The sequence below is a fragment of the Nerophis lumbriciformis genome, linkage group LG26 (genome assembly GCF_033978685.3).
Source record: "Nerophis lumbriciformis linkage group LG26, RoL_Nlum_v2.1, whole genome shotgun sequence".
NCBI lineage: Eukaryota > Metazoa > Chordata > Actinopteri > Syngnathiformes > Syngnathidae > Nerophis > Nerophis lumbriciformis.
The window spans coordinates 6,608,060-6,625,351 of record NC_084573.2 but is presented as its reverse complement, the minus strand read 5'-3'; the positions used below and the strand labels follow the sequence as shown (position 1 = coordinate 6,625,351).

General features: G+C 40.9%; 3 protein-coding genes across 4 annotated transcripts in view; 2 read left to right on the top strand and 1 right to left on the bottom strand.

Annotated features, from left to right (window-relative positions):
* Positions 1-17,292, top strand: part of LOC133624003 (uncharacterized) — a 174,681-nt gene that overhangs the window by 141,119 nt on the left and 16,270 nt on the right. The gene's annotated exons all lie outside the window — the stretch shown is intronic.
* On the bottom strand, positions 1,252-6,185 carry LOC140676612 (uncharacterized). The gene is made up of 3 exons (XM_061987511.2): positions 5,755-6,185; positions 3,946-4,125; positions 1,252-2,964 (listed from the first exon to the last, which is right to left on the bottom strand). The coding sequence occupies exons 1-3, from the start codon at positions 5,855-5,857 to the stop codon at positions 1,403-1,405; spliced, it is 1,845 nt and encodes a 614-aa protein (XP_061843495.2). The 5' UTR covers positions 5,858-6,185; the 3' UTR covers positions 1,252-1,402.
* Positions 7,460-16,896, top strand: LOC140676633 (uncharacterized). Its single transcript, XM_061987533.2, has 3 exons — positions 7,460-7,932; positions 13,925-14,107; positions 15,389-16,896. Exons 1-3 carry the CDS (start codon positions 7,809-7,811, stop codon positions 16,330-16,332), a joined length of 1,251 nt encoding a protein of 416 aa, XP_061843517.2. The 5' UTR covers positions 7,460-7,808; the 3' UTR covers positions 16,333-16,896.

Below are 17,292 nucleotides of genomic sequence, written 5' to 3'. Positions count from 1 at the left end.
GGTGTAGAGCAATAGCAACATACCGGTAATGTTGCTCGAACGTTAATGTCACAACACACAACACACAAAATAAACATAGCGCTCACTTTCTGAAGTTATTCTTCATTCGTACCGGTAAATCCTTCGAATTCTTCGTCTTCGGTGTCCGAATTGAAAAGTTGCGCTAGCGTGGCTTCCAAAATGGCGGGCTCCGTCTCTTCGAAATCATCGGATTCAGTGTCGCTGTTGTTGTGCAGCAGTTCTGTGAATCCTGCCTTCCGGAAAGCTCGGACCACAGTTGTGACAGAAATATCTGCCCAGGCATTTACAATCCACTGGCAGATGTTGGCGTATGTTGTCCGGCGTTGTCTGCCCGTCTTAGTGAAGGTGTGTTCGCCTTCGGTCATCCATTTTTCCCACGCAGTTCGCAGTCGTGATTTGAATGCCCTGTTGACACCAATATCCAGCGGTTGGAGTTCTTTGGTTAATCCACCCGGAATGACGGCGAGTGTTGTATTTGTGTGCTTCACTTGTTTTTTGACACCATCTGTGATGTGGGCGCGCATAGAGTCATATATCAACATGGACGGAGCAGCGTGAAAAAAGCCACCCGGCCGCTTCGCGTAAACTTCCCTTAACCACTCGCTCATCTTTTCTTCATCCATCCATCCCTTCGAGTTAGCTTTTATGATGACGCCGGCTGGAAAGGTCTCTTTTGGCAAGGTCTTCCTTTTGAATATCACCATGAGTGGAAGTTAGCATGGCAAGCTAGAACCACAGTGAAGGATGACTTCTCATTCCCTGTGGAGCGAATATTCACCGTACGTGCTCCCGTTCCACAGTGCGGTTCAGTTGCTGTGAAATACGGTAGTAATCCGTGTGCGGATGGAGAGATTGCGTCTTTTTATGACCCGGATCGTTTAGTAGGAGCCATTTTGTGGTCTTTACAGATGTAAACAGGAAATGAAACGTACGGTGATATCCGCGCGTTTTTTCTTCTTCTTCCGGGGGCGGGTGAAGCGCTTCCTTTTCTATGGGGGCGGGTGAAGCGCTTCCTGTTCTATGGGGGCGGGTGCTTTCCTTGGCGGTTGCTTGCGTAGAAGAAGAAGCGCTTCCTGTTCTACCGGGAAAAAAGATGGCGGCTGTTTACCGAAGTTGCGAGACCGAAACTTTATGAAAATGAATCGTAATAAAGCGCACCGGGTTATTAGGCGCACTGTCAGCTTTTGAGAAAAATTGTGGTTTTTAGGTGCGCCTTATAGTGCGGAAAATACGGTATTCTAAAATATCCAATCTATAAATGTTAGAAATGTATTAACAAGATTGTGTTACACACAAAAATGATGTCACACATGATATTTGTGCTGAGGTTAGAAAGTCAAAGTTAACATAGTTTAGACAGTTTATTTTAAATCCTGCATCTTCATCTGCTGCTGTTGTTCTCACCAGCACACTTGTGTTTCTTACACTGGTACTTATAAGAGAATCTTTCACCACACACACTGCAACTCAACATTTTCTCTCCAGTGTGTGTTCTCATGTGTACTTTTAACCCATATTTTCGTGCAAAAACTTTATCACATTGTGAGCAAGAAAATGTTTTTTCTCCAGTGTGTATTTGCATGTGTTCTTTCAACAAATGTTTCCGTGCTAAACGTTTCCCACATACTGAACAGGGAAAAGCTTTTTCTTCTGCGTGCGTTCTCATGTGTACTTTCAAATTCGTATTTTGTACAAAACCTTTACCGCAGATAGAACAGGTATTGAGTTTTTCCCGTGTGTGTATGCTCATGTGTATTTTCAAATAGCTACATTTTACAAAACATTTACCACATTCTGCGCAGGAAAAAGGTGTTTCACCAGTGTGTATTTTCATGTGGACTTTTAAATTGTTTTTATGTACAAAACCTTTACCACAGATTGAACACGTGATAAGGTTTTCTCCAGTGTGTGTTCTCATGTGTACTTTTAAACTGTTTTGTTGTACAAAATCTTTACCACAGATTGAACAAGAAAAATGGTTTTCTCCAGTGTGTGTTCTCATGTGTACTTTCAAACACTGATTTTGTGTATAACCTTTACCACAGATTGAACAAGTAAAAGGTTTTTCTCCAGTGTGTGTTTTAGTGTGTCTTATGAATGCTGACCGGTAATAAAAGCTTTTGTTGCAGCTTGAGCATGAATAGGTTTTTTCTCCGGTGTGTGTGTTCAAGTGTAATTTCAAAGACTGATTTTGTATATAACTTTTACCACAGATTTCACAAGAAAAAGGTTTTTCTGCAGTGTGTGTTCTAACGTGTACTTGCAAACACTGTCTTCGTACAAAACCTTTACCACATACTGAGCAGGAAAAAGGTTTTTCTCCTGTGTGTATTTGCATGTTGTGTTCTTTCAACTCATTTTTTCGTGCAAAACCCTTACCACAAACTGAGCAGGTAAAAGGTTTTTCTCCAGTGTGTGTTCTCACGTGTCTCTTCAGTTTACTAGGGTACTTAAAAGTTTTGTCGCAGTGACAACACGTCAAGTGTGTGTTGTCAGCGTGACATGTCTTATCATCTTTAGAGTCTTCATCATCAGTGTCAGGAGAGTGTGACGTTGTGTCCTCACTATCTGATAGTGGAGCTAAGAGCTTGTCTGCTTGTGATCCTCCACAGTGGTCTCCATCAGCTTCTGTTGAGCTGCTGCTTGGAGGCTCCGCCTCTCTCTTCTCCTCACTTTCACCTTTGACCTCATCATCTTCACTCTTCACAAGAACACCAGTCAATGGCATCTTGGTGACATCAACCTCCTCCAGTCCTTCAAGATAATCACTGTGTTCCTCTTCTTCTTCTTTAATGCGGGGGTTCTGTGACTCCTCCTCTTCATCTTTGATTTGAGGTGGCTCTGGGTCCTCATCCTCTTTAATGTCGGGGGGCTGCGGCTCCCCCTGCTCCATCCTGGAGGTCCACTCCTGCTGCTCAGGGAGAATATGTTCTTCACAGACATCTGCAGGACACAAGAAGACAAACACATGCTTTAGAAAAGTCGAGCTTTGCTCAGTTCACATGAGATACTGTCCTGCACCAGTATACGTTCTGATGATGTCCCTGAGGGTCTCATCAGTCACCACGCTGACATTCAAGCTGTCATAACCATACTGTACATACGTGAATGTAAGCAATACAACATATCTTTAAGTTAAAATAAACACAGCGACCGGACAAACTGGATTGCTTAACCCAGCAGCAAGACGCCAATGCGAGCAGATCAGAGATAAAACAAGACATGAACCATTGATACACTTGACAGCTGCGACATAAGATATGCAGAAGACCTTAAAGACACAGGACCTAGTCAGCCAACAAATGTATGTTACTCGCAAAATATGAGGTGATGGCTCCACTCCTGCACACACTGATAGATGGAAATAAGATTCATTACCAATTTATGGATGTGATGTCCGCTCTACCTTAGTAGTGATGTCATATTTGGTTAGGACAAATCTACAGGTACACTTTGTCATATCCACTTTTGTTTGGACTCTTTCTTACTTCCAGCTGTTCACACACTACACTTAAATCTACATTTAAAATTAATAGATATAAATAAGTTATCGGTTTCGATCTTGAGGAGCAAGAAGTTATCAGTATCTGTTTGAAAAACAATGATTTGTGCACGTCAACAAAGAATGGTTAAAACAGAGGGCGGACGCTGCAGAGTGTTTTTGTCCCCCAGTCATCAGGTGTCTGAGTTGGCTCAGTAATTATATAACTAATTGTTTAATTCTTCTACAAGTTTGTTGTTTATTTATTAGTATGTTTACTCTGTATTGTAAGTTCTGAATTGTCGCGCTCTACATTGGCAAATATAGAACTTAAGTTAGGTGAATGTGGAGATAAAGAGCAAGTATATCGCCACCTTTAGTCATAACTGTGGTCCCTGGATGAACATGTGTCACAAACATTGTATTAGATGATATGTGCTTACTTGGACTGTGATGAAGCTGTGAGGACTCAGGTGGTTTGTCTTCATGGTCTTCAGTCTTCACAGAGACAACAGTCAGTGGAAACTTGGTGAGATCAGCCTCCTCCTGCCCTAGAAGACACTCTTCCTCCTGAGTGATCCACACTTCCTCCTCTTCCTCTTTAATGTGGGGGGACTGCTGGTCTGTTGGGTAAATAAGTAAATAGGATTAAGCGACAATAAAAGTAGGGTTTTTTTACTGACACTGTAAACACAATGGGATTATTGGTGTTCTCACGTGTGTTGTGTTAAAAGTGTGTAACTAAACATCCAATAAAAACATGGGAAATAGTTAATTTTGTCCTTGCCATAAACCATTAGCAATAGGGATGTCCGATAATATCGGACTGCCAATATTATCGGCCGATAAATGCTTTAAAATGTAATATCGGAAATTTTCGGTATCGGTTTCAAAATGATCGGTATCGGTTTCAAAAAGTAAATTTTATGACTTTTTAAAACGCCGCTGTACAGAGTGGTACACGGACGTAGGGAGAAGTACAGAGCGCCAATAAACCTGAAAGGCACTTCCTTTGCGTGCCGGCCCAATCACAGAATATCTACGGCTTTTCACACACAAGTGAATGCAAAGCATACTTGGTCAACAGCCATACAGGTCACACTGAGGGTGGCCGTATAAACAACGTTAACACTGTTAGATATATGCGCCACACTGTGAACCCACACCAAACAAGAATGACAAACACATTTCGGGAGAACATCCGCACCGTAACACAACATAAACACAACAGGACAAATACCCAGAACCCCTTGCAGCACTACCTAATTCCGGGACGTTACAATGTACACCCCTCCTACTCCCTACCTGATAATGGCAAAAAAGCCATTATCGGACATCTTTCATTCCTAACATGTTTTTGTTATAAAATCCAGTATGTTTCTCCTCTTTTGAGTGATTTTGGTGGCTGGGCCAAAAATAACTATTTCCTAACACCACCATATGTGGTGTTTTTATGGAGTATATCCATTTAGAGCACAGCTCCCACTTTCACTTGGAGACCATCTAGGACACGCTGAAGGAAGGTCAGTCACCTTTATGTTCTTTAAAATAAATCATTAATGCCACACCTTGAAAATAAGTTGTTTTTTTTACATGAAAACAAATTCTAGTAATATAATGTATCAGTGGGCTAGTGGTTAGAGTGTCCGCCCTGAGATCGGTAGGTTGTGAGTCCAAACCCCGGCCGAGTCATACCAAAGACTATACAAATGGGACCCATTACCTCCCTGCTTGGCACTCAGCATCAAGGGTTGGAATTGGGGCTTAAATCACCAAAAACAATTCACAGGCGCTGCCACTGCTGCTGCTCACTGCTCCCCTCACCTCCCACGGGGTGAACAAGGGGATGGGTCAAATGCAGAGGACAAATTTCGCCAAACCTAATGTGTGTGTGACTGTCATTGGTACTTTAACTTTTAACTTAACTCCAGAAGAAGTCACACACACTATTTCCAATACCACAAAGTGCTATCTTCTGTGCAAACACTTGTGTCTCCGTGCTTCCACAGACACACAACAACACTTCCTCATTCTCTGCCGAGCCGCTTTCAGGCACAGACGGTGTGTTTGAGATCATGGGAAAAATGAACGTCAAATCGAAACCACACAAACATAAGGCAGCATTACCGCCAGCAGACTGTCACAGTAGACCTCATATGACAATTAATCTTCCTATAGACAATACATTTAAGAATAGTGTTAATAAATACATATGACGTTAGTAAAGATGTGAGAGTAAGAAGTAAACAAACCTGTTCTGTGTAACACAACTTGATGTTTCTGATGTTGTCGCTCCTTCTCCTCTTTTGTTGGACAAAGTTCCTCCTCGTACTCTGCTATCGTTCTTTCGCACATTTTCACACAATCACAACACTTTACACTCACACTTGATCTCTGCTTAGCGATGTGTTTTCATCACTTCCGCCTCTCTTTGTTAGCAGCTAACATGCTAAGCTAACTAGCACGCTAAGCTAGCACGGGAAGCGTCATTGACTGATTGAGTGCGCTCAAGCTAATGTATCCGACACAAACAAATATTAACAATGTTTACTCTAACAAACAGCATATGTTTGGATATGTACGTGTTGGTTAAGAACACAATATTATCATAACCACAATAACGTCTTCTCCATCAAACGCCATTTTGCTTTTTCCTCATCTTGTTTTCTTCACACGCAGATCTCGCGAGAGAAAAGAGGATTGAGGCTCCGGTCATTTCGATGGCGCGGGTTCGAATCCCACCGCTGCCACCAATGTAACTGAGGGTTTATATATGTCGCTTATACTGTATAAAACTACAAAATAACAAACACGGAGGCTCCGGTTTTACACGAGAGCCACTTTATTTTCAAAACTCCGCTCCACCACACAACGTGTCACCACCGCTCTTGGCGCCTTCAAAATAAGAGCTCAACTTAACATCACAAAGAGGCAAGTCCATACAAATAGGTTACATAAAAATAGGTTACACAAGCAACCAGGTCAAGTTATTCTTCGTCCTACTGCATACTTGCCAACCCTCCCGAATTTTCCGGGAGACTCCCGAAATTCAGCGCCTCTCCCGAAAACCTCCCGGGACAAATATTCTCCCGAAAATCTCCCGATTTTCAACCGGAGCTGGAAGCCACGTCCCCTCCAGCTCCATGGGACCTGAGTGAGGACAGCCTTTTTTCATGACAGGAGGACAACAGGGTGACAAGAACTAAATCATCCAGACGAGAGATAAATTGTATTATTATGTTTATCTTACCTAAAAATAAATATTTTTATTAATTTACAAAAAAAACAACTAAATACATGTTTACTATATTTTGCTAAAAACATCAAAATTAATTGTATTTTTATTTGTATTTTTTCCTGACTCCTTATTACATCCAGCCATGGAATTATACATTAAAATAAACATATTTGAAATAATTGATTTTAAATTATCATAATAATTCATTTAAAATGACCATATTTAATTATTAAAATAATTGCTTGTTTATCAACAACTTTAGCATTTTATTCATTACATTTTGAAACTCTCAGAAGCCAAATTATGTTATATTCCTTAATATTTATTTATGCAAGTTTGAAGTATCAATTATCTAAACACAGTTTGTTTGCATATTTTCAGGATGTAGATATCTATCTATCTATATATATATATATATATATATATATATATATATATATATATATATATATACTGTATATGTATGAAATACTTGACTTGGTGAATTCTAGCTGTCAATATACTCCTCCCCTCTTAACCACGCCCCCAACCACGCTCCGCCCCACCTTGACCACGCCCCCACCCCCCTCCTCCCGAAATCGGAGGTCTCAAGGTTGGCAAGTATGTCCTACTGTCGGTTTGCAGCTACGACTTGAAAGGTTTATACCGCCACCTACTGGACTGTAGAATGTAGTGTGGGCCGTAGGACAGAACGGGGAAACGAGGCGGCATGTATTCATATTTGAGGGGTCTTGCTGTTTCTCTCGCGAGATTTGACAACGCTGCGCGAGACGGCAACGGGAAGTTGGAGCGCGGCGGGACGACGACAAAGCAAGATGGCGTTTTACGGAGAAGACGTTATTGTGTTTATGATACAATGTGTTCTTAATCAGTGCGTACGTTCACACGTATGTATTTTGTTCCATATAGTAAACGTTGTTGATCTTTGTTTGGGTCCGAAAACATTAGTCGAAGCGCGCTTTGCTGCTTCTTGTGCTAACTTAGCGTGTTAGCTGCTAACAAAGAGAGGCGGAAGTGATGAAAACACATCGCTAAGAAGAGATCAAGTGTGAGTGTAAAGCTGAGAAAATGTGCGAAAGAACGATAGCAGAGTACGAGGAGGAACTTTGTCCAACAAAAGAGGAGAAGGAGCGACAACATCAACTACTGGACGCTGTTTTCAAGAAACATCAAGTTGTGTTACACAGAACAGGTTTGTTTACTTCTTACTCTCACATCTTTACTAACGTCATATTTATTTATTAACACTATTCTTAAATATATTGTCTATAGGAAGATGAACTGTCATGTTAGGATGATGCACTGCTTTGTTTTTTATATTGTTTATACAATAAACAAGACTGTTTCAGACACGCAATATTTTTGAGAGAGGGACAAGCGGTAGGAAATGGATGGATGGATGGATGGATTGATGTTCCTCTCAAATTGTCACAATGTGACATACTTGCGCTGGGTTAAGGGGAGGAGTATATTTATAGCTATAATTCACTGAAATTAAAGTATTTCTTATATATATATATATATATATATATATATATATATATATATATATATATATTAGGGATAATGGCTTTTGCCGATATTGTCCAACTCTTTAATTACCGATACCGATATCAACCGATACCGATATCAACCGGTATATACAGTCGTGGAATTAACACATTATTATGCCTAATTTGGACAACCAGGTATGGTGAAGATAAGGTACTTTAAAACATGCCGTATGACGTCTGAATGTGTAATGCGGGGCTGTCAAACGAACAGGTTTTAACCGGCCCGCGTGATGAGTTTGCCAAGTATACAAAAGAGCTGCTTTGAATTATTTTTTTTGGAACGAAAAAAAACTGCTGTTCTAAATGTGTCCACTGGATGTCACAATAGCAATTCTGTCAGGCAAGCAAACGGTTTATACTAGGGATGTCCGATAATGGCTTTTTGCCGATATCCAATATTCCGATATTGTCCAACTCTTAATTACCGATACCGATATCAACCGATACCGCTATATATACAGTCGTGGAACACATTAATATGCCAATTTTTTATTTTATTTTTGTATTTATTTATTTTGTCCAGCTTCTCAGGCAAATCATATAGTTGATGTGGATGCCCATATCGGCTGTTCAGATTTACTTTACAAAAGAGAAGTGTAGGATACTTCTCTTGTTGCCTTATTTGTATTTGACTTTATTAAATGTATTTATATTATTATTTGGTGCAGCCGGGCCGGAGCAGGAGGGGATAGAAAGAAGAAGAAAAAAAGACAGAGGGGGAAATTGTGGGGACCAGAGGGGGATTAGACAGAGAGACAAAAACAACAACAGCAAACACAACAACAACAATAGAGCAACATCAGCAAATACGACATGTACAAATATGATGGCCTAATTTGGACAACCAGGTATGGTGAAGATAAGGTCCTTTTTTTAAAAATTAATAAAACAAAATAAGATAAATAAATTAAAAACATTTTCTTGAATTAAAAAAGAAAGTAAAACAATATAAAAACCGTTACATAGAAACTAGTAGTTAATGAAAATGAGTAAAATTCACTGTTAAAGGTTAGTACTATTAGTGGACCAGCAGCACGCACAATCATGTGTGCTTACGGACTGTATCCCTTGCAGACTGTATTGATATATATTGATATATAATGTAGGACCCACAATATTAATAACAGAAAGAAACAACCCTTTTGTGTGAATGAGTGTGAATGGAGAGGGAGGTTTTTTGGGTTGGTGCACTAATTGTAAGTGTATCTTGTGTTTTTTATGTTGATTTAATAAAAAATTTTAAAAAAGATACCGATAATAAAAAAAACGATACCGATAATTTCCGATATTACATTTTAACACATTTATTTTACACATTACACATTTATTTATTAGGACATCTCTAATATATATATATATATATATATATATATATATATATATATATATATATATATATATATATATATATATATATATATATAGTACAGTAAACAGTAATAAATACACAGTTGTTCTACTAACTGTACTGTATTTGCTGCTTACTAAACAAAAAACTCTTACCTTTCACTATTTGAGTAGCTTTTGTTCTGCCATTTGAGTATTGTAATAATCCCAGGACTGTAGGCTCATACGACTTCTTTGTTTGTCTTGTCTTTATTGCACAAGATGTAATTCAACCACACAACAGCTCCAATGTGTGTCTATCCCTTTTCCCGGCAAAACTCGAACGCCCACTTCCTATTAACATCACTTCCCTATCTCTCCCGGAAGTCCCGCCCCCCAGCCACAGTCATTGGCTAACACCCCGTAGCCAGCCGCTACAGTATTTTCGTGCCGGCTGGAATAAATACACGCTGAGAAATAGCTCCGTGCCTGCCTACTTTATGGGTTATAGATAAACCTATGGATAACGGCGACATATATAATAGTCTCCTTCTCAGGTGAGAGAAGACGCTAAAGGCAATATTGTTTGTCCGGCTGGAAATTTTTGACATTACTACTTGCCATAGTTTTGAAGCAATGCATGATGTTGTGTGTCAGTGTATTAACGTGCCAGCTGAAATAAACACACGCTGAGAAATAGCTCCGTGCCTGCCTACTTTAGGATCTTAGCTGCGCTATTGAATGTTCTATGCTGGACTGGTCTCATTCTATTTCCAAGGCTTTGGAAATACATTACAAAATACCTATTCTGTCTCTGGTGGTCCTTCTTACTCAGCTTATGTGTCATCAAAAGAACTTGGGATTGACCAGCAACTTAAATTCCCTGGGAGGAACATCTGGTCGAAACGCAACAGTTATAGATAAACCTATGGATAACGGAGACATATATAATAGTCTCCTTTTCAGGTGAGAGACGACGCTAAAGGCAGTGCCTTTAAGGCACGCCGCCAATATAGTTGTCCGGCTGGAAATCGGGAGTTTTTCGGGAGAATGGTTGTCCCGGGAGATTTTCGGGAGAGGCACTGAAATTCGGGAGTCTCCCGGAAAATTCGGGAGGGTTGGCAAGTATGCAATGTGTATCAACATGTTTACACAAAGCTCACACAGTCACCAAATATATTTTACATTCTAATCAATATAATTCATAGTTTTGTGCCTTTCACTTCCTGATTCTGACCTACATGCATCAATAAGTTTTTTGATTGATTGAAACTTTTATTAGTAGATTGCACAGTACAGTACATATTCCGTACAATTGACCACTAAATGGTAACACCCCAATAAGTTTTTCAACTTGTTTAAGTCGGGGTCCACGTTAATCAATTCATGGTACAAATATATACTATCAGCATAATACAGTCATCACACAAGTTAATCATCAGAGTATATACATTGAATTATTTACATTATTTACAATCCGGGGGGTGGGATGTGGAGGGGGGGGGGGGTTAGGTTTAGTTGATATCAGCACTTCAGTCATCAACAATGGCATCATCTGAGAAATGGACATTGTAACAGTGTAGGTCTGACTTGGTAGGATATGTACAGCGAGCAGTGAGCATAGTGAGATCAGAAAGCATAAGAACAACTATATACATTTGATTATTTACATTTGATTATTTACAATGCGGGGAGGTGGGATGTAGTGGGGGGAGGGTGTTAGTCTAGGGTTGAAGTTGCCTGGAGGTGTTCTTTTAGTGCGGTTTTGAAGGAGGATAGAGATGCACTTTCTTTTACACCTGTTGGGAGTGCATTCCATATTGATGTGGCATAGAAGGAGAATGAGTTAAGACCTTTGTTAGATCGGAATCTGGGTTTAACGTGGTTAGTGGAGCTCCCCCTGGTGTTGTGGTTATGGCGAAGTGAAAGTAAACATTTAATGTCAATCACTTTTCAATAGACAAAGTAGTCAACACTTGATTTATTAAAAGAACATAAAGGTGACTGACTTTCCTTCAGCGTGTCGTAGATGGTCTCCAAGTGAATGTGAGAGCTGGGCTCTAAAGAGGAATTGTTGATGGAGACATAGGCGCCGACAATGCCAAGCACCCACGTGGGATTGATGGTAAATGGGTTATACTTTTATAGCGTTTTTCTACCTTCAAGGTACCAAAAGCGCTTTGACATTATTTCCACATTCACACATTCACACGCTGATGGCGGGAGCTGCCATGCAAGGCAAGAACCACGACTCATCAGGAGCAAGGGTGAAGTGTCTTGCTCAAGGACACAACGGACGCGACACAGTTGGTAAAAGGTGGGGATTGAACCAGGAACCCTCAGGTTGCTGGCACGGACACTCTCCCAACTGCGCCACGCTATCCCATTAGATGTATCATCTGATACAACTTTCAATCTTTAAAATAATTTTTGAAAAATCAATCTTGTTTTAGTTAATTTTGTGGCGAGTTTGGTCTGTTTTTACAAAATAATAAAGCCACAAAGCATATGGGATATTAACTTCGCTGAACGGCTTTTTTTTTTTTTAATACACACACACCCACTGGCAGAAATGTAGATCGGCGCCTATGGATGGAGATACTCCATAAAAACACCACATAGTAAAACATGTTTTGGGAGGAGTTCAGCCAACAAAATGACAATAAAGAAAATTATTTTACTTGATGACAAAAACATTTGCTACGAGAAATGTGTTTCATTTCCATGATATTTACTTTATGTTAGGACAATGCCTTACAAGGATAAGGTTAGAGATAAGGTTTAGGTGTAATAGACTGACGTGTACCCAGAAAAAACATGCTTACACACTTTACGCCAGTTAGTGTGAAGTTAAAGGCCTACTGAAATGCGATTTTCTTAGTTATACAGGGATAGCAGGTCCATTCTATGTGTCATACTTGATCATTTCGCGATATTGCCATATTTTTGCTGAACGGATTTAGTAGAGAACATCGACGATAAAGTTCGCAACTTTTAGTCGCTGATAAAAAAGCCTTGCCTGTACCGGAAGTAGCAGACAAGTAGCGTGATGTCACAGGTTGTGGAGCTCCTCACATCTGCACATTGTTTACAATCATGGCCACCAGCAGCGAGAGCGATTCGCACCGAGAAAGCGACGATTTCCCCATTAATTTGAGCGAGCATGAAAGATTCATGGATGAGGAAAGTGAGAGTGAAGGACTAGAGGGCAGTGGGAGCGATTCAGATAGGGAAGATGCTGTGAGAGGCGGGTGGGACCTGATATTCTAAAACAGTATATAAACACAAGACATATATATACTCTATTAGCCACAACACAACCAGGCTTGTATTTAATATGCCACAAATTAATCCCGCATAACAAACACCTCCCCCCTCCCGTCCATATAACCCGCCAATACAACTCAAACACCTGCACAACACACTCAATCCCACAGCCCAAAGTACCGTTCACCTCCCCAAAGTTCATACAGCACATATATTTCCCCAAAGTCCCCAAAGTTACGTACGTGACATGCATATACGGGCAAGCGATCAAATGTTTGGAAGCCACAGCTGCATGCGTACTCACGGTACCGCGTCTGCGCATCCAACTCAAAGTCCTCCTGGTAAGAGTCTCTGTTGTCCCAGTTCTCCACAGGCCAATGGTAAAGCTTGACTGTCATCTTCTGGGAAGGTAAACAATGAAACACCGGCTGTGTTTGTGTTGCTGCAGCCGCCCGCAATACACCGCTTCCCACCTACAGCTTTCTTCTTTGCTGTCTCCATTGTTCATTGAACAAATTGCAAAAGATTCACCAACACAGATGTCCAGAATACTGTGGAATTTTGCCATGAAAACAGACAACTTAATAGCTGGCCACCATGCTGTCCCAAAATGTCCTCTACAATCCGTGACGTCACGCGCTGACGTCATCATACCGAGGCGTTTTCAGCAGGATATTCCGCGCGAAATTTAAAATTGCACTTTAGTAAGCTAACCCGGCCGTATTGGCATGTGTTGCAATGTTAAGATTTCATCATTGATATATAAACTATCAGACTGCGTGGTCGGTAGTAGTGGGTTTCAGTAGGCCTTTGAGAATGCCTCAATCAATGCTGTCCGCTACTGGTGTAAATTGCACCCCCTCAAATTTTCCAAACCTGTTTTTTACTCAAAATGAAGACTTTCCCGTGTTTTTATTGGTTTTTGAGCCACACACTTTCAACACACATGAGAACACAAATAATCTCTTTGTGTTAACACTATCAGTCAAAAACTATTTATCTTCTCTCTTAATCTTTATTTACTTATTTCCCCAACAGACGTCCAGCAGCCCCCCCACATTAAAGAGGAAGAGGAGGAAGTGTGGATCACTCAGGAGGAAGAGTGTCTTCTAGGGCAGGAGGAGGCTGATCTCACCAAGTTTCCACTGACTGTTGTCTCTGTGAAGACTGAAGAGCATGAAGACAAACCACCTGAGTCCTCACAGCTTCATCACAGTCCAAGTAAGCACATATCATTTTATTCTCAGGGCATTCAGTCCATCACAACTGGAATGTTCACTTTGTCTTAGAAGACATTTGGCCTCTCATCCAAGTAGGCTTCATCAGTTCATGCTCATAGACTTCATGTCTTAAATGTAATCATTTGAATTTGACAGAGAGGGGTCAGCGGATGCTGAAGCGCATAGTGCAAAGAGGTCGCCGAATTTCTGCACAGTCAGTTGCTACAGAGCTCCAAACTTCATGTGACCTTCCAATTAGCCCACGTACAGTACGCAGAGAGCTTCATGGAATGGGTTTCCATGGCCGAGCAGCTGCATCTAAGCCATACATCACCAAGTCCAATGCAAAGCGTGGGATGCAGTGGTGTAAAGCATGTCGCCACTGGACTCAGGAGCAGTGGAGACAGCTTCTCTGGACTGATGAATCACGCTTTTCCATCTGGCAATCTGATGGACAAGTCTGGGTTTAGAGGTTGCCAGGAGAACGGTACATTTTGGACTGCATTGTGCGGAGTGTGAAATTTGGTGGAGGAGGAATTCTGGTGTGGGGTTGTTTTTCAGGAGTTGGGCTTGGCCCCTTAGTTCCAGTGAAAGGAACTTTGAATGCTCCAGGATACCAAAACATTTTGGACAATTCCATGCTCCCAACCTTGTGGGAACAGTTTGGAGCGGGCCCCTTCCTCTTCCAACATGACTGTGCACCAGTGCACAAAGCAAGGTCCATAAAGACAGGGAGGGACAGAGTCTGGTGTGGATGACCTTGACTGGCCTGCACAGAGTCCTGACCTGAACCTGATAAAACACCTTTGGGATGAATTAGTAGGGAGACCTTCACGACCAACATCAGTGTGTGACCTCACCAATGCGTTTTTGGAAGAATGGTGGAAAATTCCTATAAACACACAACCTTGTGGACAGCCTTCCCAGAAGAGTTGAAGCTGTAATAGCTGCAAAATGTGGACCAACATCATATAGGAACCCTATTAGTTAGGAATGGGATGACACATCAAGTTCTTATGTGAGTCAAGGCAGGTGGCCAAATACTTGTGTATATAAGATTAATTTGACAACACCTCTTGACGTTGAAGACTCCTGCAGGCTGCATTTGAACCCCGGGCCATAGTTTAAACACCCCTGATGTACAGTATGATTATGACATCTTGAATGTCTATGTGGTGATGTATAAGATCTTCAGAGAAATGATCAGAATATATGCTGGTGCAGGACAATCTCATGTGACTGGGCAAATCTGGACTTGTGTTTGTTTTTGTGTGTCTTGCAGATCTCCCTGAGCAGAAAATGAAGGAGCCACATCCCCCACATATAAAGGAAGAAGAGGAGGAGTCACACTACCCCCACTTTATAGAGGAGAAAGAGCCACATAGTATTTACATTAAGAAGGAGGAGCAGGAGGAACACAGCATCAGTCAAGATGGAGAGCATCTTGAATGGTTGGAGGAGTTCCCAGTGATTGGTGTCCCTGTGAAGAGTGAAGATGATGAGGTCAAAGGTGAGAGTGAGGAGAAGAGAGAGGCGGAGCCTCCAAGCAGCAGCCCAACTCAACACATGACAACAGAAGCTGATGGAGACCACTGTGGAGGATCACAAGCAGACAAGCTCTTAGCTCCACTATCAGATAGTGAGGACACAACGTCACACTCTTCTGACACTGATGATGAAGACTCTAAAGATGATAAGACATGTCACACTGACAAAACACACTTCACATGTTCTCTCTGCGACAAAACTTTTCATAACCGTTATCTGAAAGAACACATGAGAACGCACACTGAAGAAAAACCGTTTACCTGCTCAGTCTGCGGTACAGGTTTTATACGCAAGAGTAATCTGAAGGCACACATGAGAATACACACCGGTGAAAAAACAATTACCTGCTCAGTTTGTAGTAAAATATTCGCTCGGGTGGATTATTTGATAGCCCACATGAAAATACACACTGGCGAAAAACCATTTTCATGTTCAAGATGTGGTAGATGTTTTAAAGAAAAGACTGATTTCAAAGTACACATGAGAATACACACTGGAGACAAACCATTCATGTGTTTAGTTTGTAGCAAACGATTCACCCAAAAGGCGCATTTGAAAACACACACAAGAATACACACTGGCGAAAAACCTTATATCTGTTCAATTTGCTTTAAAGGGTTTACGCAAAGTCCCAATTTGAAAAGACACACAAGAACGCACTCTGTCGAGAAAGTGTAGAGTTGCAGTGTGTGTGGTGAAAGATTCTCTTATAAGTACCAGTATAAGAAACACGAGTGTGCTGGTGAGAACAGCAACAACAAATAAAGATGCAGCATTTGGAATAAACTGTCAAAACTTTGACTTTCTAACAACATCAGCACATATAACATGTGTGACACAGTCATGTTATACCATGTATAGATATGTTTTTACATTTTCTATTATGACTAATGGGTTTTTCTTCCAATCAAGTAGGTGTGTGTTTATATATAACATTTCCTTCCTTCTACTCCGAGTGTAGCTGGGATAGGCTCCAGCACCGCCGCGACCCCAAAAGGGACAGGCAATAGAGAATGGATGGATGTATTGTGTACATATATTTGTAAACAATTGCCTTTGAAAAGGTGTAAGCTGAAGGTTCAGTTTATTACCCACACCCTTTTTTCATGAATTTTACAATTAAAAACAGTACAAATGAATATTTGTTGAGTGTACATTTTATTTTTAATGTAAATATTTGTCATAAGTCATTTTTGTATATTGTGTATGTAGTGTCCAGCCTAGTTAATCTTGTATAATAAGTCCCCCAAAATTGCTTGTGTTTATGATTCAAAATAAAGAACTACTAAACAATTGATTGATGAAAAATATTAGTTTGTTTTAATGTTGTTTGAGGAACAGTAATCATGTGTCAACAGGAAATGATTTGTTTTTGGATATTAATTGGTGTGCAATTGACTAGCTGCAGGGGGGGGGGGCACAGGTCCGGTAGCCACGGATGAAGTGCTGACTGTCCAGAGTGGGGACCCGGGGTGGACCGCTCGCCTGTGCATCGGTTGGGGACATATCTGATCCGCTCGGGATGGTTTCCTGCTGGCCCCACCATGGACTGACTCTCACTATTATGTTAGATCCACTATGGACTGGACTCTCACTATTATGTTAGATCCACTATGGACTGGACTCTCACTATTATGT

What these genes read in the sequence shown, in the direction of transcription:
- LOC140676612 (XM_061987511.2), bottom strand. Translation starts at nt 5,857, where the DNA reads ATGTGCGAAAGAACGATAGCAGAGTACGAGGAGGAACTTTGTCCAACA. An exon ending in AGTTGTGTTACACAGAACAG is followed by an intron (nt 4,126 to 5,754) that starts GTTTGTTTACTT and finishes TTTACCCAACAG; the next exon opens with ACCAGCAGTCCCCCCACATT. An exon ending in ACAGCTTCATCACAGTCCAA is followed by an intron (nt 2,965 to 3,945) that starts GTAAGCACATAT and finishes TGTGTCCTGCAG; the next exon opens with ATGTCTGTGAAGAACATATT.
- LOC140676633 (XM_061987533.2), top strand. Translation starts at nt 7,809, where the DNA reads ATGTGCGAAAGAACGATAGCAGAGTACGAGGAGGAACTTTGTCCAACA. An exon ending in AGTTGTGTTACACAGAACAG is followed by an intron (nt 7,933 to 13,924) that starts GTTTGTTTACTT and finishes TTTCCCCAACAG; the next exon opens with ACGTCCAGCAGCCCCCCCAC. An exon ending in ACAGCTTCATCACAGTCCAA is followed by an intron (nt 14,108 to 15,388) that starts GTAAGCACATAT and finishes TGTGTCTTGCAG; the next exon opens with ATCTCCCTGAGCAGAAAATG.